Source organism: Cygnus atratus, unplaced genomic scaffold (genome assembly GCF_013377495.2).
Source record: "Cygnus atratus isolate AKBS03 ecotype Queensland, Australia unplaced genomic scaffold, CAtr_DNAZoo_HiC_assembly HiC_scaffold_63, whole genome shotgun sequence".
Taxonomy (NCBI): domain Eukaryota; kingdom Metazoa; phylum Chordata; class Aves; order Anseriformes; family Anatidae; genus Cygnus; species Cygnus atratus.
In genome coordinates, this window is record NW_026110188.1 from 46,592 (window position 1) to 65,536 (window position 18,945).

An 18,945-nucleotide genomic window follows, 5' to 3' on the forward strand; every position below is an offset into this window, starting at 1 on the left:
ACAGCCTGTAGTGACACACGCACACAGTGTACCTGTTCAGAAGTAAAACACCACTTCTACTTGTCACTGTGGGTGTATCTGCCTGGCAGGGAGCGTCCGTGCATGGTGAAGTGGTGTTACCTTGTGGCTTTTCAGTACACCTTTAGAGAACACTTAGTCCCTTCAACTGGATCCAGAGTTTTGTTTCTCCTGCTTCCAACAGGGAGACCTGCTGGAATACATCGGAATAAAACAGCATTACTTCAGAGGCATAGTGTGAGTGCCCAGGAAGCAAAACAAGACAATTACGGATTTTAAGAAAGCTTTGTGTTCCAACAATTCCCAGCCCCAGCCTCCCATACTCTTACGAGACCCTGCCCGACCCGGTGGATTTTGTGACCTCTCCCTCTGTGTTCGCTGCCTTCCCACCACCGCTCCCAGCCCCTTCTGCACTTACAGCTGAGGCCCGCAGGGGGACGAAGAGACGCCATCAGCTCAGCCAGCGGCAGGACACCCCTCCAGCCACGAGACAGTCTGACCAAGCTTCACCACGAAGCTGTGGCGGAGGATCAGGACACCTAACCTACAGCACCGCACCTTCATTACAGCTATAGCATTTTGGGGTGAGGTGACCAAAAAGCATGAGAACGCCCGCCCCGGAGCAGCTGCAGTAATAGTCTGAAAACGCTGTCACGCAAAAGAACTTTCTGCTGATAACAAGCATGGAATAATTTATATCCACCGTGTAAAGGCATGAAAACAACTGAACGAGACCAGCTCTACGCTATTGATTTTTAGACAAACGACCAAGTCTGGAAGCAACTGCAAACACAAGAAGTGTAGCTGGATGGAAAGTTAAATGCTACTTTGGCTCTTCTACGCGCTTGTTTGTCGCACAGTCTGTGGAGAATCATTATCAGAACTGCAATTTGGTTACCACTACAACAGTTTCAGGCTTCCTAGAAGCAGCTTGCTGGAGCTGCTAAGGTTAAAGGCAAATTTCCTTTTTACACTCTTTGAGTGATCATTAAACATGATTGCTAAAGAAGCAAACTGTCAAAGTTGTTTCATTTATTTCTTAATATCACAGCTGTACAATTTTCATACATACAGCAGGAAATGCGCATTGGTTACACAATGGCATTTGGCTGCATTTCCAAGTATAATACAGTAAGTGCAACTCCACTTAAGAATGTACATTTATACAACTTAAACAAATTAAGGATTGCTACACTACTATCTGTGACAGTATAAAGCTTCATTTATGTTAAGTCTCGTTACTAAACCACTTCCTGGTTAAATATAAAACATATTCAATTATTTTAAAACGGCCCTTGTGGTACTTGGCCAGCATATAAAATATTTGTTGTGTAAAATTTAACCATTAACTTTTTCTTTTCTTTTAAAAATAATCCTCTAAGCCTATTTAAACATTTGCTATTGAACTGTTACACTGACACTTTGTAGCAGGAACCAAATTTTTACCCTCCTTTTGTTTGATCTCGCTCTGCTTATCACCGAAAGAAGTTACATTTGTGATGTACTGCAGCTTTATTCAGATACAACCAGATGGCTAAGCTATTTAACAATTCCGTTCAAATGTAAATAACATTCTTCATTAAAGAAAAAGAAATTACATTTCGGAAATATTTGTCATCAAAATTTTAATGGGTAGAGTGCTACCAGCACTGGGAGGAAAAAAAAAAGAAGTATTAATTTCTGTTTTAAGACCCACCTGAATATTCGGTTTATACTCTTATAACTTTACTTTTGGAATACATTGGTCCACAGACCACATTCTTGTTACAGCTTACCAAATGAAAAACAAAAATTGCTCTTATTGCCGTCCCTATAACAGGAATGGTTCAGTTTTAAACCTCCTTTAAAAATATACATTTTACAATCCTTTCACCTCAACAAAGGTGACACTGACAATAAATACACTGGTTTGGTGGTTTTGTTTTTCTTTGCCGTGAAAAGTCTACAAACTACCTGTTGTAGGCCCTTTCTTTTTTTGACTTCTCCAATGCCTTGTCCATAGTTTTCTCATTTTCTCCTCGACATTTGGGGCAGTACCATTTGCCCTTTGGTTTATGATTGAGTCCCACACAGGAAAAGTGAAACCACTCGATGGGGCACTCGTCATTATCGCATCCTATCATTTCTCCATAGGAGACTTGGTTGCATAAGCAGTATGTTGGCTCATTGGGATCAATAGGAAGGTCTGGAGGAGAAGCTTCCCTCTCTGCCTTAGCCTTGGATCGTTTCTTCTTCTTGGATGTTTTTGCTTTCTTCTCCTTTGGAGTTCCTGAGGTGATGTCATCGTGATCATGATTATTTGAAGCATTTTCTCGATTCTCGTTATTCCTTTGCCGCCTTGATCTCTTATTGTTGGGCTTCTCAGCCTGGGCGATTGTCTCGTTCTTTGACTTATCTTGGCTGGCTTTCCCGCTGTTCCCAGTGGTGTCGTTAGTCTCTTGGCACGTCTCAAACAGTTCCACGTGGCTGTCCACTTGCCGGGTTCTGTTCTCAACAAGCTCTACCATCTGACTGACGATTTGGATCTTCTCGTCACCCAGCTCCTGACTCCGAATCAGCGCTCTCTGTATGCAATGCAACATTCTTCTCTTCTGCACGGCATCTGTCTCTCGTTTAAATTTTTCATAGTAATCATCCAGGTCCTTCAGAATCTCTGCAAGGAAGAAGTAAAAACTGTAAGTATTTCAGACAGAGGGAACGGTGAAGAAAAGCCTTCCTGCATTTTTCCTTCCACGCAGCAACACCTTTTTGTAATGCACGAAGTTGATCAAAGGCAGACTCCCTGAAGCTGAAATCTGACAAGTGGCTCATGACTCCAGTGGAATATTTTTGTCCCAGTAGGTCCCTGAGGAACAGAATGCAAGTGCTGATTTAGGAAAAAAAAAAAAGAGACTAAATATAATCTCATGCACGGTGACAGCTCTTCCCTTTATCGGTAATTAAAAGGAACAGAAAATACACAGACCACCACAAGTTACAGCATCAACTGTAGAATTAGAGGGGGAATTAATGGATTGTTTACTAGGACATTTTCTGTACAATAAGGTTAATGCTTGTGGTGAATGACGGAGAGTGGGAGAAAGAGAGTGGGAGAAGAGAAAAAAGCACAAATCAGTGCAGGAATCAGACAACAAATTACTTAATAATCGCTATCATGCCTGACAGCTGATGCAGAAGAACTCTGAACACACAGGGCTAGACCCTAAGTCACGGCGAGTTTCACCCGATACTGCTGCGTGGCTGCTGAAAACAAGGCCAACTAATTCCTTGTGAGTACAGAATTACCATTACAGTATTGGAGCCGTGGGGATTATTTTCTCCCTGTAGGTTCTGTAAAATACCTGTTACTTACTTTTTATGTAATTTTTCATTAAATATTTACTGCAAGGAAGGAGAAAAAAAATTAAGGAGTAACATTAAAGATGATCTATGACCACAGGAACGGATAAAGCTCCTTGTTGATTTAAAATGCTAACACTGAAAGTCTGTTAGACCTTGCGTTACACCTGAAGGATCGTTTCAGGAGTTTAAAAGGAAGAACATTCCACAAGTGCTTAAAGTTTCAAGAAGACTTTTATGAACCTATTTTAAGCGGAAGTTTTCGAGTTTTGCTGCGATACTTGATGATACTTGACTCAACACGCAGCACACTCCGCATGTCCACGTTAACCCCTCGAGAACACGCGAAATTAAGGTTTTTCCCCATAAATATCTCCCTCATCCCTCACCCCCTCGGACACGCAGCCACTGCTATCTCGGGGCTTAGTTCGGGACGCGGTATCGGCCAGGGGGAGGCCGCCTGCAGCCCCCCAGCCCGCCCCGCCCGCCCCCAGTAACGACAGGAGCTGTATTAATTGGTTTATTAACTATTTATTAACCGGGAGAGAGCTTTATTAACCGGGCTCCCAACGGCCCGCCCCGCGCCCCGGAAGCGCCGCGCCGCCAGGCCCGGCCCCTGCCTAGCAACCGGCCGCGCCCCGGAAGTGACGAAGCGGCTATTGTTCTCCGGCCGGAAGCCGGCGGCGGGCCCCCGGTTGGCAGCGCAACGGCCGAGGCGGGGGAGGAGGGGCGCGGGGAGGGGGCGGGGCCCCGTGCGGCGTCGCGCCTATCAGAGGCGGCGGCGGGCAGAGCCCGCCCCCTCGGGCCGTCCAATGGGAGCCGGGAGAGTGAAAAAGGGGAGGCCAAGGTTGGCCCGCCCGCTGCCGGCGCCGCAGCCAATCAGCGCCCGGCGGCCGGGGCAGGCCGAGATATTCAAATCAACGCCACCGAAAAGTTGCTTCTCGAAACGTCACGGGGGGGCGGGGCGCCGGGCGGAACGGCCCGCCCTCCGGGCCAATCGGCGAGAGGAGGCGGGCCGCCCCCGCCCCCGGGGAGCGCGCCGTCCTATCGGAGCCGCCGGGGGGCGGGGCGAGCGGCGCTATGCTAACGAGGGGCGGTTATAAGAGCCGCGCCGACGCCGAACGCCCCGCACAGCGCGGAGGCGCCCGCTGGCCGCGCGGTGTCGGAACGCGGGAGAGGCGGCGTGCCTCAGCCCGCCCTGCCCCGCCATCGCCGCTCCCCGCCCGCGGAAGTTTTCCCCCGGCCCCTTTTTTCTCCCCCGGAGGGAGCCGCGGACGCCGAGGGAGGGAAGGGGGCTCCGGTCGTCCCCTCCCCGCCCGGCTGTCAGCGGCGCTGGGGAGAGCCCTCCCCTCCCCCTTCCCCCTCGCCTTCCCCAGCGGACAGCGGCGAGCGACAAAGCTGCCCCGGGCCCCGCGCCGGCCGGCCCTGCCCCTGCCCCTTCCCTCGGCCCGGCAGGGAAGCAGCTGGGCGCTGGGCACATCCGTACGGCCGGTCGTATCGCGCCCCCCCCCGCGTACACACACACCACGCACACACACACACACGGCAGCCCCGGCTCCCCCCCCCCCCCCCGCCCCCTGCTTCAGGGGGTGAAGCGAAACCCACCGGGGAGGGAGCGCGGAAAGCGCTCCCTGCCCCCCTCCCCTCCTCTCCCCTCCCCTCCCTCCCTCACTAGCTGCCTCTCTCCCCTACTACAGCCATAATGAATACTGTACATTCCTAAATGTTGTGCTGTAATCTCTCCGTCCGCACAGCACTTTCTGCCGTACCCCCAAAGCCCTTCCATCGCGGCCCCCCGGCCGGGGGGGGCCCCCCTTTGTGCACCGCACACCCCGCTTCCCTGCCCCCGCCTTCTCGGCCGGCAATTTACACAGAAAAGCAGAGTCCTTGCTTAATAAGAGAAGCCGGAGACCTTTTGTTCCGCCCCATGACAAGAGCTAACGCTGCAGATCAGCCCCTCTCCCTCCTCGGCTCTCCTCGTCCGGCTCTCCCCCTGCTCTCGGCTCCCCAAAATAAAGCTACCATCCCCGCGGGGTGCAGGGGGGCGAAGGGAGCCGAGCCTCGGCTCCGGAGAGAAGAAAGACACCCTCCCCCCGGCCCCACACGGCACACACGCACCGAGCGAGCACTTACCTTGATATTTGGCGTCAATTTCCCTCATCAAGGAGACATTTCTCTGCAGATCGAAGGGCATCGACTCGATGGAGTCCAGGTAATCCTCCACATAGTTCACGAGGTGAAGCTGCTCGCCGTTCGCAGGACTCAACATTTTCATCCGGCGAAAAGGAAAAGGGGGAGGGATAAAAAAAAAAAAAATATAAAAAAAATAGATTCTTCTCCACACGCTTCTCTCTCTCTCTCTCTGTCCCCCTGGCCCGGCGGGTGCTGCTCCCCCCGAAGGAGGCAGGCGGGGGAAGATGGGCTCGCCCCCCAAAAACCGAGAGCAGCTACATCGGAGTGCTCTCGTGTGAGGCAGAGGGAGCCGCGCACACACACACACACACACACACCACACACGCGCACACACACACACACCCTCCGCCAGTCCCCTCCAGCCAGCAGCAGCTGATTGAATGGCTGTCGTCGTGGGTAATTCACGGAGGAGGCGGCACGGGAACAATCGGAGGGATCCGTGTGTGTGTGCGTGTGTGTGTGTGCTGTGCTGTGTGTGTGTGCGCGGCTCCCTCTGCCTCACACGAGAGCACTCCGAATGTAGCTGCTCTCGGTTTTTGGGGGGCGAGCCCATCTTCCCCCCGCCTGCCTCCTTCGGGGGGAGCAGCACCGCCAGGGCCAGGGGAGACAGAGAGAGAGAGAGAGAAGCGTGTGGAGAAGAATCTATTTTTTTTATATTTTTTTTTTTTTTTTATCCCTCCCCCTTTTCCTTTTCGCCGGATGAAAATGTTGAGTCCTGCGAACGGCGAGCAGCGAGGGCTTCACCTCGTGAACTATGTGGAGGATTACCTGGACTCCATCGAGTCGATCGCCCTTCGATCTGCAGAGAAATGTCTCCTTGATGAGGGAAATTGACGCCAAATATCAAGGTAAGTGCTCGCTCGGTGCTGTGTGCCGTGTGGGGCCGGGGGGAGGGTGTCCTTTCTTCCTCTCCGAGCGCGAGGGCTCGGCCTCCCTTCAGCCCCACTGCACCCAGCGGGGATGGGTAGCTTTCTTTTGGGGGAGCCGAGAGCAGGGGGAAGAGCCGGACGAGGAGAGCCGAGGAGGGAGAGGGCTGATCTGCAGGTTAGCTCTTGTCATGGGCGGAACAAAAGGTACTCCGGCTTCTCTTATTAAGGCAAGGACTCTGCCTTTTCTGGTGTAAATATGCCGGCCGAGAAGGCGGGGGCAGGGGAATGCGGGGTGTGCGGTGCACAAAGGGGGGCCCCCCCGGCCGGGGGGGCCGCGATGGAAGGGGCTTTGGGGGTACGGCAGAAAGTGCTTGCGGACGGAGAGATTACAGCACAACATTTAGGAATGTACAGTATTCATTATGGCTGTAGTAGGGGAGAGAGGCAGCTAGTGAGGGAGGGAGGGGAGGGGAGAGGAGGGGAGGGGGGCAGGGAGCGCTTTCCGCGCTCCCTCCCCGGTGGGTTTCGCTTCACCCCCTGAAGCAGGGGGCGGGGGGGGGGGGAGCCGGGGCTGCCGTGTGTGGTGTGTGTGTGTGCGTGGTGTGTGTGTACGCGGGGGGGGGGCGCGATACGACCGGCCGTACGGAGTGTGCCCAGCGCCAGCTGCTTCCCTGCCGGGCCGAGGGAAGGGGCAGGGGCACGGGCCGGCCGGCGCGGGGCCCGGGGGCAGCTTTGTCGCTCGCCGCTGTCCGCTGGGGAAGGCGAGGGGGAGGGGGGAGGGGAGGGCTCTCCCCAGCGCCGCTGACAGCCGGGCGGGGAGGGGACGACCGGAGCCCCCTTCCCTCCCTCGGCGTCCGCGGCTCCTCCGGGGGAGAAAAAAGGGGCCGGGGGAAAACTTCCGCGGGCGGGGAGCGGCGATGGCGGGGGCAGGGCGGGCTGAGGCACGCCGCCTCTCCCGCGCTCCGACACCGCGCGGCCAGCGGCGCCTCCGCGCTGTGCGGGGCGTTCGGCGTCGGCGCGGCTCTTATAACCGCCCCTCGTTAGCATAGCGCCGCTCGCCCCGCCCCCCCGGCGGCTCCGATAGGACGGCGCGCTCCCCGGGGGGCGGGGGCGGCCCGCCTCCTCTCGCCGATTGGCCCGGAGGGCGGGCCGTTCCGCCCGGCGCCCCGCCCCCCCGTGACGTTTCGAGAAAGCAACTTTTCGGTGGCGTTGATTTGAATATCTCGGCCTGCCCGGCCGCCGGGCGCTGATTGGCTGAGGCGCCGGCAGCGGGCGGGCCAACCTTGGCCTCCCCTTTTTCACTCTCCCGGCTCCCATTGGACGGCCCGAGGGGGCGGGCTCTGCCCGCCGCCGCCTCTGATAGGCGCGACGCCGCGCGGGGCCCCGCCCCCTCCCCGCGCCCCTCCTCCCCCGCCTCGGCCGTTGCGCTGCCAACCGGGGGCCCGCCGCCGGCTTCCGGCCGGAGAACAATAGCCGCTTCGTCACTTCCGGGGCGCGGGCCGGTTGCTAGGCATGGGCCGGGCCTGGCGGCGCGGCGCTTCCGGGGCGCGGGGCGGGCCGTTGGGAGCCCGGTTAAAAAAAGCTCTCTCCCGGTTAATAAATAGTTAATAAACCAATTAATACAGCTCCTGTCGTTACTGGGGGCGGGCGGGGGCGGGCTGGGGGGCTGCAGGCGGCCTCCCCCTGGCCGATACCGCGTCCCGAACTAAGCCCCGAGATAGCAGTGGCTGCGTGTCCGTAGGGGGTGAGGGATGAGGGAGATATTTATGGGGAAAAACCTTAATTTCGCGTGTTCTCGAGAGGGTTAACGTGGACATGCGGAGTGTGCTGCGTGTTGAGTCAAGTATCATCAAGTATCGCAGCAAAACTCGAAAACTTCCGCTTAAAATAGGTTCATAAAAGTCTCCTTGAAACTTTAAGCACTTGTGGATTGTTCTTCCTTTTAAACTCCTGAAACGATCCTTCAGGTGTAACGCAAGGTCTAACAGACTTTCAGTGTTAGCATTTTAAATCAACAAGGAGCTTTATCCGTTCCTGTGGTCATAGATCATCTTTAATGTTACTCCTTAATTTTTTTTCTCCTTCCTTGCAGTAAATATTTAATGAAAAATTACATAAAAAGTAAGTAACAGGTATTTTACAGAACCTACAGGGAGAAAATAATCCCCACGGCTCCAATACTGTAATGGTAATTCTGTACTCACAAGGAATTAGTTGGCCTCGTTTCAGCAGCCACGCAGCAGTATCGGGTGAAACTCGCCGTGACTTAGGGTCTAGCCCTGTGTGTTCAGAGTTCTTCTGCATCAGCTGTCAGGCATGATAGCGATTATTAAGTAATTTGTTGTCTGATTCCTGCACTGATTTGTGCTTTTTTCTCTTCTCCCACTCTCTTTCTCCACTCTCCGTCATTCACCACAAGCATTAACCTTATTGTACAGAAAATGTCCTAGTAAACAATCCATTAATTCCCCTCTAATTCTACAGTTGATGCTGTAACTTGTGGTGGTCTGTGTATTTTCTGTTCCTTTTAATTACCGATAAAGGGAAGAGCTGTCACCGTGCATGAGATTATATTTAGTCTCTTTTTTTTTTTCCTAAATCAGCACTTGCATTCTGTTCCTCAGGGACCTACTGGGACAAAAATATTCCACTGGAGTCATGAGCCACTTGTCAGATTTCAGCTTCAGGGAGTCTGCCTTTGATCAACTTCGTGCATTACAAAAAGGTGTTGCTGCGTGGAAGGAAAAATGCAGGAAGGCTTTTCTTCACCGTTCCCTCTGTCTGAAATACTTACAGTTTTTACTTCTTCCTTGCAGAGATTCTGAAGGACCTGGATGATTACTATGAAAAATTTAAACGAGAGACAGATGCCGTGCAGAAGAGAAGAATGTTGCACTGCATACAGAGAGCGCTGATTCGGAGTCAGGAGCTGGGTGACGAGAAGATCCAAATCGTCAGTCAGATGGTAGAGCTTGTTGAGAACAGAACCCGGCAAGTGGACAGCCACGTGGAACTGTTTGAGACGTGCCAAGAGACTAACGACACCACTGGGAACAGCGGGAAAGCCAGCCAAGATAAGTCAAAGAATGAGACAATCGCCCAGGCTGAGAAGCCCAACAATAAGAGGTCAAGGCGGCAAAGGAATAACGAGAATCGAGAAAATGCTTCAAATAATCATGATCACGATGACATCACCTCAGGAACTCCAAAGGAGAAGAAAGCAAAAACATCCAAGAAGAAGAAACGATCCAAGGCTAAGGCAGAGAGGGAAGCTTCTCCTCCAGACCTTCCTATTGATCCCAATGAGCCAACATACTGCTTATGCAACCAAGTCTCCTATGGAGAAATGATAGGATGCGATAATGACGAGTGCCCCATCGAGTGGTTTCACTTTTCCTGTGTGGGACTCAATCATAAACCAAAGGGCAAATGGTACTGCCCCAAATGTCGAGGAGAAAATGAGAAAACTATGGACAAGGCATTGGAGAAGTCAAAAAAAGAAAGGGCCTACAACAGGTAGTTTGTAGACTTTTCACGGCAAAGAAAAACAAAACCACCAAACCAGTGTATTTATTGTCAGTGTCACCTTTGTTGAGGTGAAAGGATTGTAAAATGTATATTTTTAAAGGAGGTTTAAAACTGAACCATTCCTGTTATAGGGACGGCAATAAGAGCAATTTTTGTTTTTCATTTGGTAAGCTGTAACAAGAATGTGGTCTGTGGACCAATGTATTCCAAAAGTAAAGTTATAAGAGTATAAACCGAATATTCAGGTGGGTCTTAAAACAGAAATTAATACTTCTTTTTTTTTTCCTCCCAGTGCTGGTAGCACTCTACCCATTAAAATTTTGATGACAAATATTTCCGAAATGTAATTTCTTTTTCTTTAATGAAGAATGTTATTTACATTTGAACGGAATTGTTAAATAGCTTAGCCATCTGGTTGTATCTGAATAAAGCTGCAGTACATTACAAATGTAACTTCTTTCGGTGATAAGCAGAGCGAGATCAAACAAAAGGAGGGTAAAAATTTGGTTCCTGCTACAAAGTGTCAGTGTAACAGTTCAATAGCAAATGTTTAAATAGGCTTAGAGGATTATTTTTAAAAGAAAAGAAAAAGTTAATGGTTAAATTTTACACAACAAATATTTTATATGCTGGCCAAGTACCACAAGGGCCGTTTTAAAATAATTGAATATGTTTTATATTTAACCAGGAAGTGGTTTAGTAACGAGACTTAACATAAATGAAGCTTTATACTGTCACAGATAGTAGTGTAGCAATCCTTAATTTGTTTAAGTTGTATAAATGTACATTCTTAAGTGGAGTTGCACTTACTGTATTATACTTGGAAATGCAGCCAAATGCCATTGTGTAACCAATGCGCATTTCCTGCTGTATGTATGAAAATTGTACAGCTGTGATATTAAGAAATAAATGAAACAACTTTGACAGTTTGCTTCTTTAGCAATCATGTTTAATGATCACTCAAAGAGTGTAAAAAGGAAATTTGCCTTTAACCTTAGCAGCTCCAGCAAGCTGCTGCTAGGAAGCCTGAAACTGTTGTAGTGGTAACCAAATTGCAGTTCTGATAATGAATCTCCACAGACTGTGCGACAAACAAGCGCGTAGAAGAGCCAAAGTAGCATTTAACTTTCCATCCAGCTACACTTCTTGTGTTTGCAGTTGCTTCCAGACTTGGTCGTTTGTCTAAAAATCAATAGCGTAGAGCTGGTCTCGTTCAGTTGTTTTCATGCCTTTACACGGTGGATATAAATTATTCCATGCTTGTTATCAGCAGAAAGTTCTTTTGCGTGACAGCGTTTTCAGACTATTACTGCAGCTGCTCCGGGGCGGGCGTTCTCATGCTTTTTGGTCACCTCACCCCAAAATGCTATAGCTGTAATGAAGGTGCGGTGCTGTAGGTTAGGTGTCCTGATCCTCCGCCACAGCTTTGTGGTGAAGCTTGGTCAGACTGTCTCGTGGCTGGAGGGGTGTCCGGAGGGGTGTCCTGCCGCTGGCTGAGCTGATGGCGTCTCTTCGTCCCCCTGCGGGCCTCAGCTGTAAGTGCAGAAGGGGCTGGGAGCGGTGGTGGGAAGGCAGCGAACACAGAGGGAGAGGTCACAAAATCCACCGGGTCGGGCAGGGTCTCGTAAGAGTATGGGAGGCTGGGGCTGGGAATTGTTGGAACACAAAGCTTTCTTAAAATCCGTAATTGTCTTGTTTTGCTTCCTGGACACTCACACTATGCCACTGAAGTAATGCTGTTTTATTCCGATGTATTCCAGCAGGTCTCCCTGTTGGAAGCAGGAGAAACAAAACTCTGGATCCAGTTGAAGGGACTAAGTGTTCTCTAAAGGTGTACTGAAAAGCCACAAGGTAACACCACTTCACCATGCACGGATGCTCCCTGCCAGGCAGATACACCCACAGTGACAAGTAGAAGTGGTGTTTTACTTCTGAACAGGTACACTGTGTGCGTGTGTCACTACAGGCTGTCAGGTTACCCCAGGTCACCTTTGCCTTGACCAAACAACCACTCGATCATGTCTCCTGCTCCTGGCACAGTTCAGTGTTGGTCTTATCTGCTGATAACCTTCTTTTCTTCCGTTCTCCATACACACTTACCAGTCTTACCTGCTCCTCCCTCCACTCGCAGCTGTTACCTCTGGTCCCGACGTCTGTGGTCTATTCTGCCCCTACCGTTCTGTTGCCCTCCCAGCAGCTGCTGGGTGGCTGAGAACATGGAGACCTTATACTGGTGGAACCCCAGTGAGACGTTATCTAGGAGCTGGTGCAGACAGATTCAGACCTTAGCCTTTTTCATGAAATGTCTGCACTGGCTCTGTGGGGCATTTTGAGCGTGAATAGCTAGAAGAAAACAATAAAAAATAAAAGTGCGAAGGAACATGGTAAGAAAGTTCAGCTTAAGGTGGACCAGTAAAGCAATGCTTATGCTGCCCTTGAATGAGTATATTTCCAGCTGCTGAAGGCTTGCTGTGGTGTTGTGTATTTCAGTCTGTTGCAAACGGCAGCCGCTGATCCGCAAAGCAACATGGAGCTACATCCTTTTCCACAGTTTTACAAGACTTGCATTATTTTCATGGCTCACCATATCCTAGGCTGCAACTGTGTTTTACTGCTTGTCCCTGACAGCTGACTGTACCTGCGCTGTACCCTTTGACAGGTCCAGTTTCAGTCTGTGAGCACAGTTGCTTACTTGAGTTAAACTCAAGGTACTCTGCCGTGGTGTTAAACTCTCTGTTGATGGAAGCAAAACCATCTCGTGTTATACCGACACACTGCCAAATGCTTCATACCATGCAAACTTTGTCCTGGCTTTGATACCTTGTCTAAAATGCTGTCTTTACAAATGTAGTAATTCTATTTTTGTAGTTATTTGGAGTTTATTTAATGGTCATGAGAAAATGCCATCCTTCGAGCCAATCTCTTTGCCTCTATGCGATGGGTGCAGCTAATTTGCAAGCTTCCTTATGCTGCCCAGCTGGCTGACACAATGCTGTGATTTGGGGACATAACCTGAAGGTTTGAGATCAGACCTGAATCTCTCGATGACCATTTCCCACTGCGACTGCCAGCAACAGGATTGGGAAAGAGGGAGGCTCTCTTCTAGGAGCTGAGCTGAGGCTTCTGACTCATTTCCCACAGGCTAATAAGCATCTATTCCATATTATAGGATTAATATAATATGCAAAATTCAGCAGATGTTTGTTGAGGAAGTCATAGCAGTAGGAATCACAAACTTTGAAAGCATTCAGGCGACTGTAACCGCCACTGGTCTGTGACAGATGTCACAGGAAGTCCTTATTGTGTTACTGAGCACTTGAACTGGCGATAAAATCCTTCCAACTAATGAAAAACAGAGTTTCAACACCAAAGTCGAGGGAGCTGGTAGCAGTCCTTACACTTGAGTTGTCCCCGTCCCCAGGCGGCAGATTTGTTCTGCAGTAGGGCAGCTAAGAGTTGGTGCTGAGGATACAAGTCAGAAGGTAAAAGCAGGCAGGGAGGGAACCCTTGAAGCGCAATGTCAGCTGCAACTGCAAAAATGTTCCTAGTGGGACAGCTAGAGAGAGCCACCACGAGACTGAAACAGCAGAGCAAAGCATCGCTTCCAACCACTATGTCACCTGAAAGCATCCCAATTAAGCAAAACTACTGTCTCCATTAAGCAGCAGCAACCCTGGCCATGTGTATCATTGGGTTTAAATAGGTTTCTTACTAATTAAGCACAGCCGCTGATTAACTGTGTCCTAATTTTGTGGAACATGCAGAATAAATACAATTGAATTGGACTGCTCCACTGGTCTTATTTTTCATAGGGTATTTTTAGTTAATCTTTTAAAATTGTAATAAGATGCAAGAGCTAGGTGAATTATTGTAAATAGTATTTTAATAGAATATAATAAAAAAAGTTCTCAGCAGGAGTGCTTCAAAGCAAATTCGAGTATTGCTGGGATTCATTCTGTTGCTTTAGTTAAACTTATTATCATCTTTGAAGCCAATTCGATCCTTAGACATAAACCTCCTTGTGCTAGCTCCAAAAGAGGTACAGATTTCCTGCTTCCAAATATCAAAAGCAGTGTGAGCGTTCAACGTTGTGTCAAAACTAGGTGAGCTAGGACTGCTACACACAGCTTCTTATTTTCCCAGGTACCACCAAAGTCCCAGGTCTGACAAATTAAAGGAAGGACACAGTGAGGAAGAACACAGGAGTAGATGAAGTATCTCTGTGAAGGGCTGAGAGGCAGTATTGAGATTTTCTCATGAGTTTGGGGTGGCTAGATTACTTTTCCTGGAATGTTTATTGTTGGTAGTAGCCAAAAACAAGCTACTGTACTTCTGTTTCCCCCTCAGAACCAGGAGCTGGGTTAGTGGCCAGGTTAGCAAGGTGGAGGCTCTTGCAGTCTTGGACTTCTACTTGTCATGGTGAAGCCTGACTATCGGGGTAACTTGTTCCTGCAGCCCATGGCTGTGGTCACCACCCTGGTGGGTGCCACCGGCCCCTCTGCAGGACCTATTCCCACTCTTGCAGCGGAGCTGCAAGAAGGTGAAAGGTGGTTGATACCAAATTTTCAGAAACTACACCTAAATTTCTGACTGTTATGTTAGAATTGTTAGTAAATGATGTGGCCTAATGCTCTGTTGTCTCTGAAAGAGGTTGGTACCTCAGCTAACCATTTTTAAAGGCCGCGTACACCCATCTAGCATAAGGTGATGATGTCTCGTGCACTACTGCATGGAAGTAATCAGCCAGGACTGAAGGCTCTGAGGCAACCTGTGGGAGCTGCAGGAGATGCAGTCAGCAGCTGACTTCATGCTGGTGAGATGTCAGTTTGCCACGTGGGCTCTGGCCGAGCTGAGCCTGAACTTCTGCTCCTCGTTCACGCCTTGGGGAAAGCACTATGATACAAAGACAGCCGAATGATTTGCATTTGGCTGGTCGGTAAGTCCCTCAGAGTTCAACACACCTAGGGCTGCTAACTCAGCATATGAAAAAGTTATATACTTAAAATAAACTTGGATCTTTCAAGTGTATCTCATAAAAACTTGGTGAAGGCAGATGGAGTCACCTTTTGTACTCTCACTTTGTGGAAGAATTAATGCAATTTAAATAACTGCTGTCCCCTCAGCACTACCCATCCTGAACTCCCTCATCTCCGTCGTCATACAATTCACTTCACTAGTTTGATTTTTTTTTCAAAATAAATCAGACTTGCAAAAAAACGGTTTTTAGAGATAAGGATGAGAAACTCAAGTGAATTGTGCATAAATGATTTACCTGCATACAGGAAGGGATGTTCTGCTATGTTAATTATAAGATATATATCAGGGGACTTTTCATTTTGCCAGCCTCCTCTCTCCTTGAGATTCGCATGGTCTCATCTGAAATAAAATGCTCCTTTCTCATAATAACTTCTTCAGTCTTATAACTTTGGGAGCAGACAATTTATTGAGAACCGTATCAGTAAAAGATGAATTGTTAGATGCATGTTCCACACAGTGATTTTATTCAACAACTAAAAGATTAAGGGCAACTCTTTCAGAAAAGTCCCCCGAGCTTTAATGCTTTAGTTTGTAGGTGCCCCCTGAGGATGTTAAAAGTAGAAGGAAATGAATGTAATGTGCCTTGAACTTTAATCAATTCTAATCTATGGTCGTGATTACTTAAAAACTTTGATCACGATCATATCATTTTGGTATATTGTTACTGCAGGACAGAAGCAGGATTGTTTGGATGCACTGATTTCCATGCTTTAACAGGGTTTGATCCATTTTGTAATTTGTCTCAGTTCTTTATCCGCTGAGCCTATTCTTGCTTGGGTTGGAGACAGCTTCAAGAAGACAAAAGCAGTATTAAAATTAAAGTTGCTGATATTACTCTCAATCTTTGTCGTCCACACACACACATACACACACATATATATATTTCTTGGAATATAGAAGATGTCAGGAGAGCTCTGTTGTGCCTGAGCTCTTAGAATCGTCACAAAGAAACCTTCACAAAAGGAAGAGAGGGACTTGTGAAGAGTGGAAGTAAGAGTACAATAGCGAGGTGAACAGCTGGACTTCTGTATCAGAAGTAATCCTTCCTGGTCCATAAAAGACTTAAAGGAGTTATATCTAATCAGGTTCAAGGGAAATAGAGCATCAAATTTCCTGAAAAGATAAATACAAAGTATGTGGCACTTGTGCATTTCTGCTAGTTTTGATAAAAGGACTGGAGGCTATTATATGCAGTGGCGGTAGTAAAATCTTGCAAAGCCACAACTGTGTCATGCCATGCAGGAGAATATTGAAGAGCTGTTACAAGTGGATTACCAAGGGGCCATATCATCTACAGATTTTATTTTACAGGAGGCTCTGCTGACCAGGAGACATCACCCGTGTCTGCAGAGGTGTCAAGGGAAGCCGTAGAGCCTTGTTTGTGCAAGTCAGAGACTGAGGATCCACTTAGTGTGTCAGAGCAGAAACAGACAAAATTATGTTTGCCTTCAACTCACTGTCAAGCCATAGCTAACCAAGTTTCTCAGAAAATGGTGGGTCACCATCCAGAGGGACAGGCCAGAGTGGGGCACCAACATGACCATGTGCAGTTCAGCAAGGACAAGTGTCCTTGTGAGTGCTGCAGCATGGATGGATGAGCCTCGTGCAAGAGCAGAGGCTGGGCTGGTGGGGCTCATTTCAAAATAGCAAACTTTTTAATTCAAACTATATCAAATATATATTGCTGTGAATTAGTGGACCTGCTTGCACTTGGGGTTGGACCAGATCCCATCCAATGGTCCCTTCCATACCAAGTTGTTCTGTGATCTTGTTATCAGGGAATGTTCTCAATAGTGATGGCAAACAAAGTGCTAAGATCAGAGTGAGAATTCAGCATGCAAAATCTGCATTTTACTATTGCTCGGAGAATGCTCTGCTGCCATAGAATGAGACCAGGGCCAAGACTGAATTTGTCAAAATATTACATAGAGCTGGTGTGCCTTTACAGGACAGGGTATGCAAGAAAAGCTCCACAAGTAACCTCAGAAACTCCTCCCTGTCCTCTGCCCTGACACAGCTCTCCAGAATTTCCCAGGGAAACACCCTCTAACTCCTGGCTTGGATTTAAGGACCCCTTGAGGCATCGGAGAGGAGCCTGGTGCTTCACTCCTTGCAATCAGTGCTATAGAGGCAAATAAGCAGAGGAGCCCTATTAACCCACACTTAACCAATCCTGAACACCAGCTTACAGCCCTAGGGTCTAGCAGGATGATTTACTTTTTTTCCATCAGAAAAAAAAAAGTATTCCATGGTGATTTCTGTCAGATACAAACGGATGAGAATATATCACCGGTTTTCCTAACGCTTTTCCTAATCGGAGTGCAGGAGAAGGGAGTCCCTGGGTTGTATAATTTATCTGAGGATTTATGTTTGATGTTTGCTGTGCCTCAGCAAAATTCCCAGCTCCCCACATCTCATTTCTGGTTAAGTTTAGACAAATCCAAAACCTGACATCTATTTTTGGCTGCTGTCTTATATTACTACTTGTATATGATCAGAGCTGTTTGAAATGCTTGCAGTGGTAGGAAAAGTTTGATGCCGAAACACTCTACAACACTGAGTTTCCTAAATAAGCTTTGATAGCAGAGGAATTTTTTGATCTTAGCAGTGCTTGTGACCAGAACAACATGGAGCTTGTCTTCTTTGTGATATGTTCTCACAACCTCAGTTTTCTTTTGTAAATCCTGAACCTTGGGGAGAGGGAGATTTGCAACGAAGGTACCATATTTAGTGGAAAAGAAGATGAAGTTTTTGATGAAAAGGGTGAGAGAAAATGACATGAAACTGTCCATAGGTGTGGACCTGAGGGTCAGGAACTGGTGCCTCTGGCCCCTTACCCTCTGTGCAAGGCGCGATCTCCCAAGCCTGTAGGAGCTTGGAGGTGGGTGGAGTCTCCTGATGTGCCAAGGGGTGAGTTGCCTGTGCTCAGCTGCTGGTGTTACAGGCTCTGAGGAGCAATGAAGCTTTTCCTATGGGGTTGAACCTTGTCCAAGAGACTTCCAATGTCTTCCTCAGTGGTCTCTATTGGGACTGGTGATGTTTAACATCTTTGTTGGTGACATGGACAGTGGGATTGAGTGCACCCTCAGCAAGTTTGCTGACAACACCAAGCTGTGTGGTGTGGTCGGCACACTGGAGGGAAGGGATGCTATCCAGAGGGACCTGGGCAGGCTTCAGAGGTGGGCCTGTGTGAACCTCATGGAGTTCAACACGGCCTAGTGCAAGGTGCTGCACCTGGGGCAGGGCAATCCCAAGCACAAATACAGGTTGGATGGAGAATGGATTGAGAGCAGCCCTGAGGAGAAGGACCTGGGGGTGTTCGTTGATGAGAAGCTTGACATGAGCCAGCAATGTGCACTTGTAGCCCAGAAAGCCAACCACATCCTGGGCTGCATCAAAAGTGTGGCCAGCAGGTGGAGGGAGGTGATTGTCGCCCTCTGCTCTGCTCTTGTGAGACCCCACCTGGAGCCCTGCGTTCAACTCTGGGGCCCCCAGCACAAGAAGGACATGGGTGTATAAGAACGAGTCCAGAGGAGGGCCATGAAGATGATCAGGGGCTGGAGTACTTCTCCCATGAAGACAGGCTGAGAGAGCTGGGGTTTTTCAGCCTGGAGAAGAGAAGGCTCCAGGGAGACCTTACAGCGGCCTTCCAGTACCTAAAGGGGCCTACAGGAAAGCTGGGGAGGGACTCCTTGTCAGAGAGTGGAGTGATAGGACAAGGGGGAATGGCTTTGAACTGAAAGAGGGTAGGTTTAGATTAGATCTATGGAAGACATTCTTTTACTAGGAGGGTGTTGAGGCACTGGCACAGGTTTCCCAGAGAAGCTGTGGCTGCCCCATCCCTGGAGGTGTTCAAGGCCAGGCTGGATGGGGCTTTGGGCAACTTGGTCTGGTGGGGGGTGTCCCTGCCCATGGCAGGGGGTTGGAACTTGGTGGGCTTTAAGGTCCCTTCCAACCCAAA

At 49.0% G+C, this 18,945-nt stretch overlaps 1 protein-coding gene and 1 pseudogene across 1 annotated transcript; one reads left to right on the forward strand and one right to left on the reverse strand.

Moving 5' to 3' along the window:
- Positions 1-1,033: 1,033 nt before the first annotated feature.
- On the reverse strand, positions 1,034-6,021 carry LOC118253089 (inhibitor of growth protein 1). Its single transcript, XM_035557110.2, has 2 exons — positions 5,491-6,021; positions 1,034-2,671 (listed from the first exon to the last, which is right to left on the reverse strand). The coding sequence occupies exons 1-2, from the start codon at positions 5,630-5,632 to the stop codon at positions 1,968-1,970; spliced, it is 846 nt and encodes a 281-aa protein (XP_035413003.1). The 5' UTR covers positions 5,633-6,021; the 3' UTR covers positions 1,034-1,967.
- A 228-nt stretch (positions 6,022-6,249) lies between these two features.
- On the forward strand, positions 6,250-10,873 carry LOC118253057 (inhibitor of growth protein 1-like; annotated as a pseudogene).
- Positions 10,874-18,945: the final 8,072 nt, after the last annotated feature.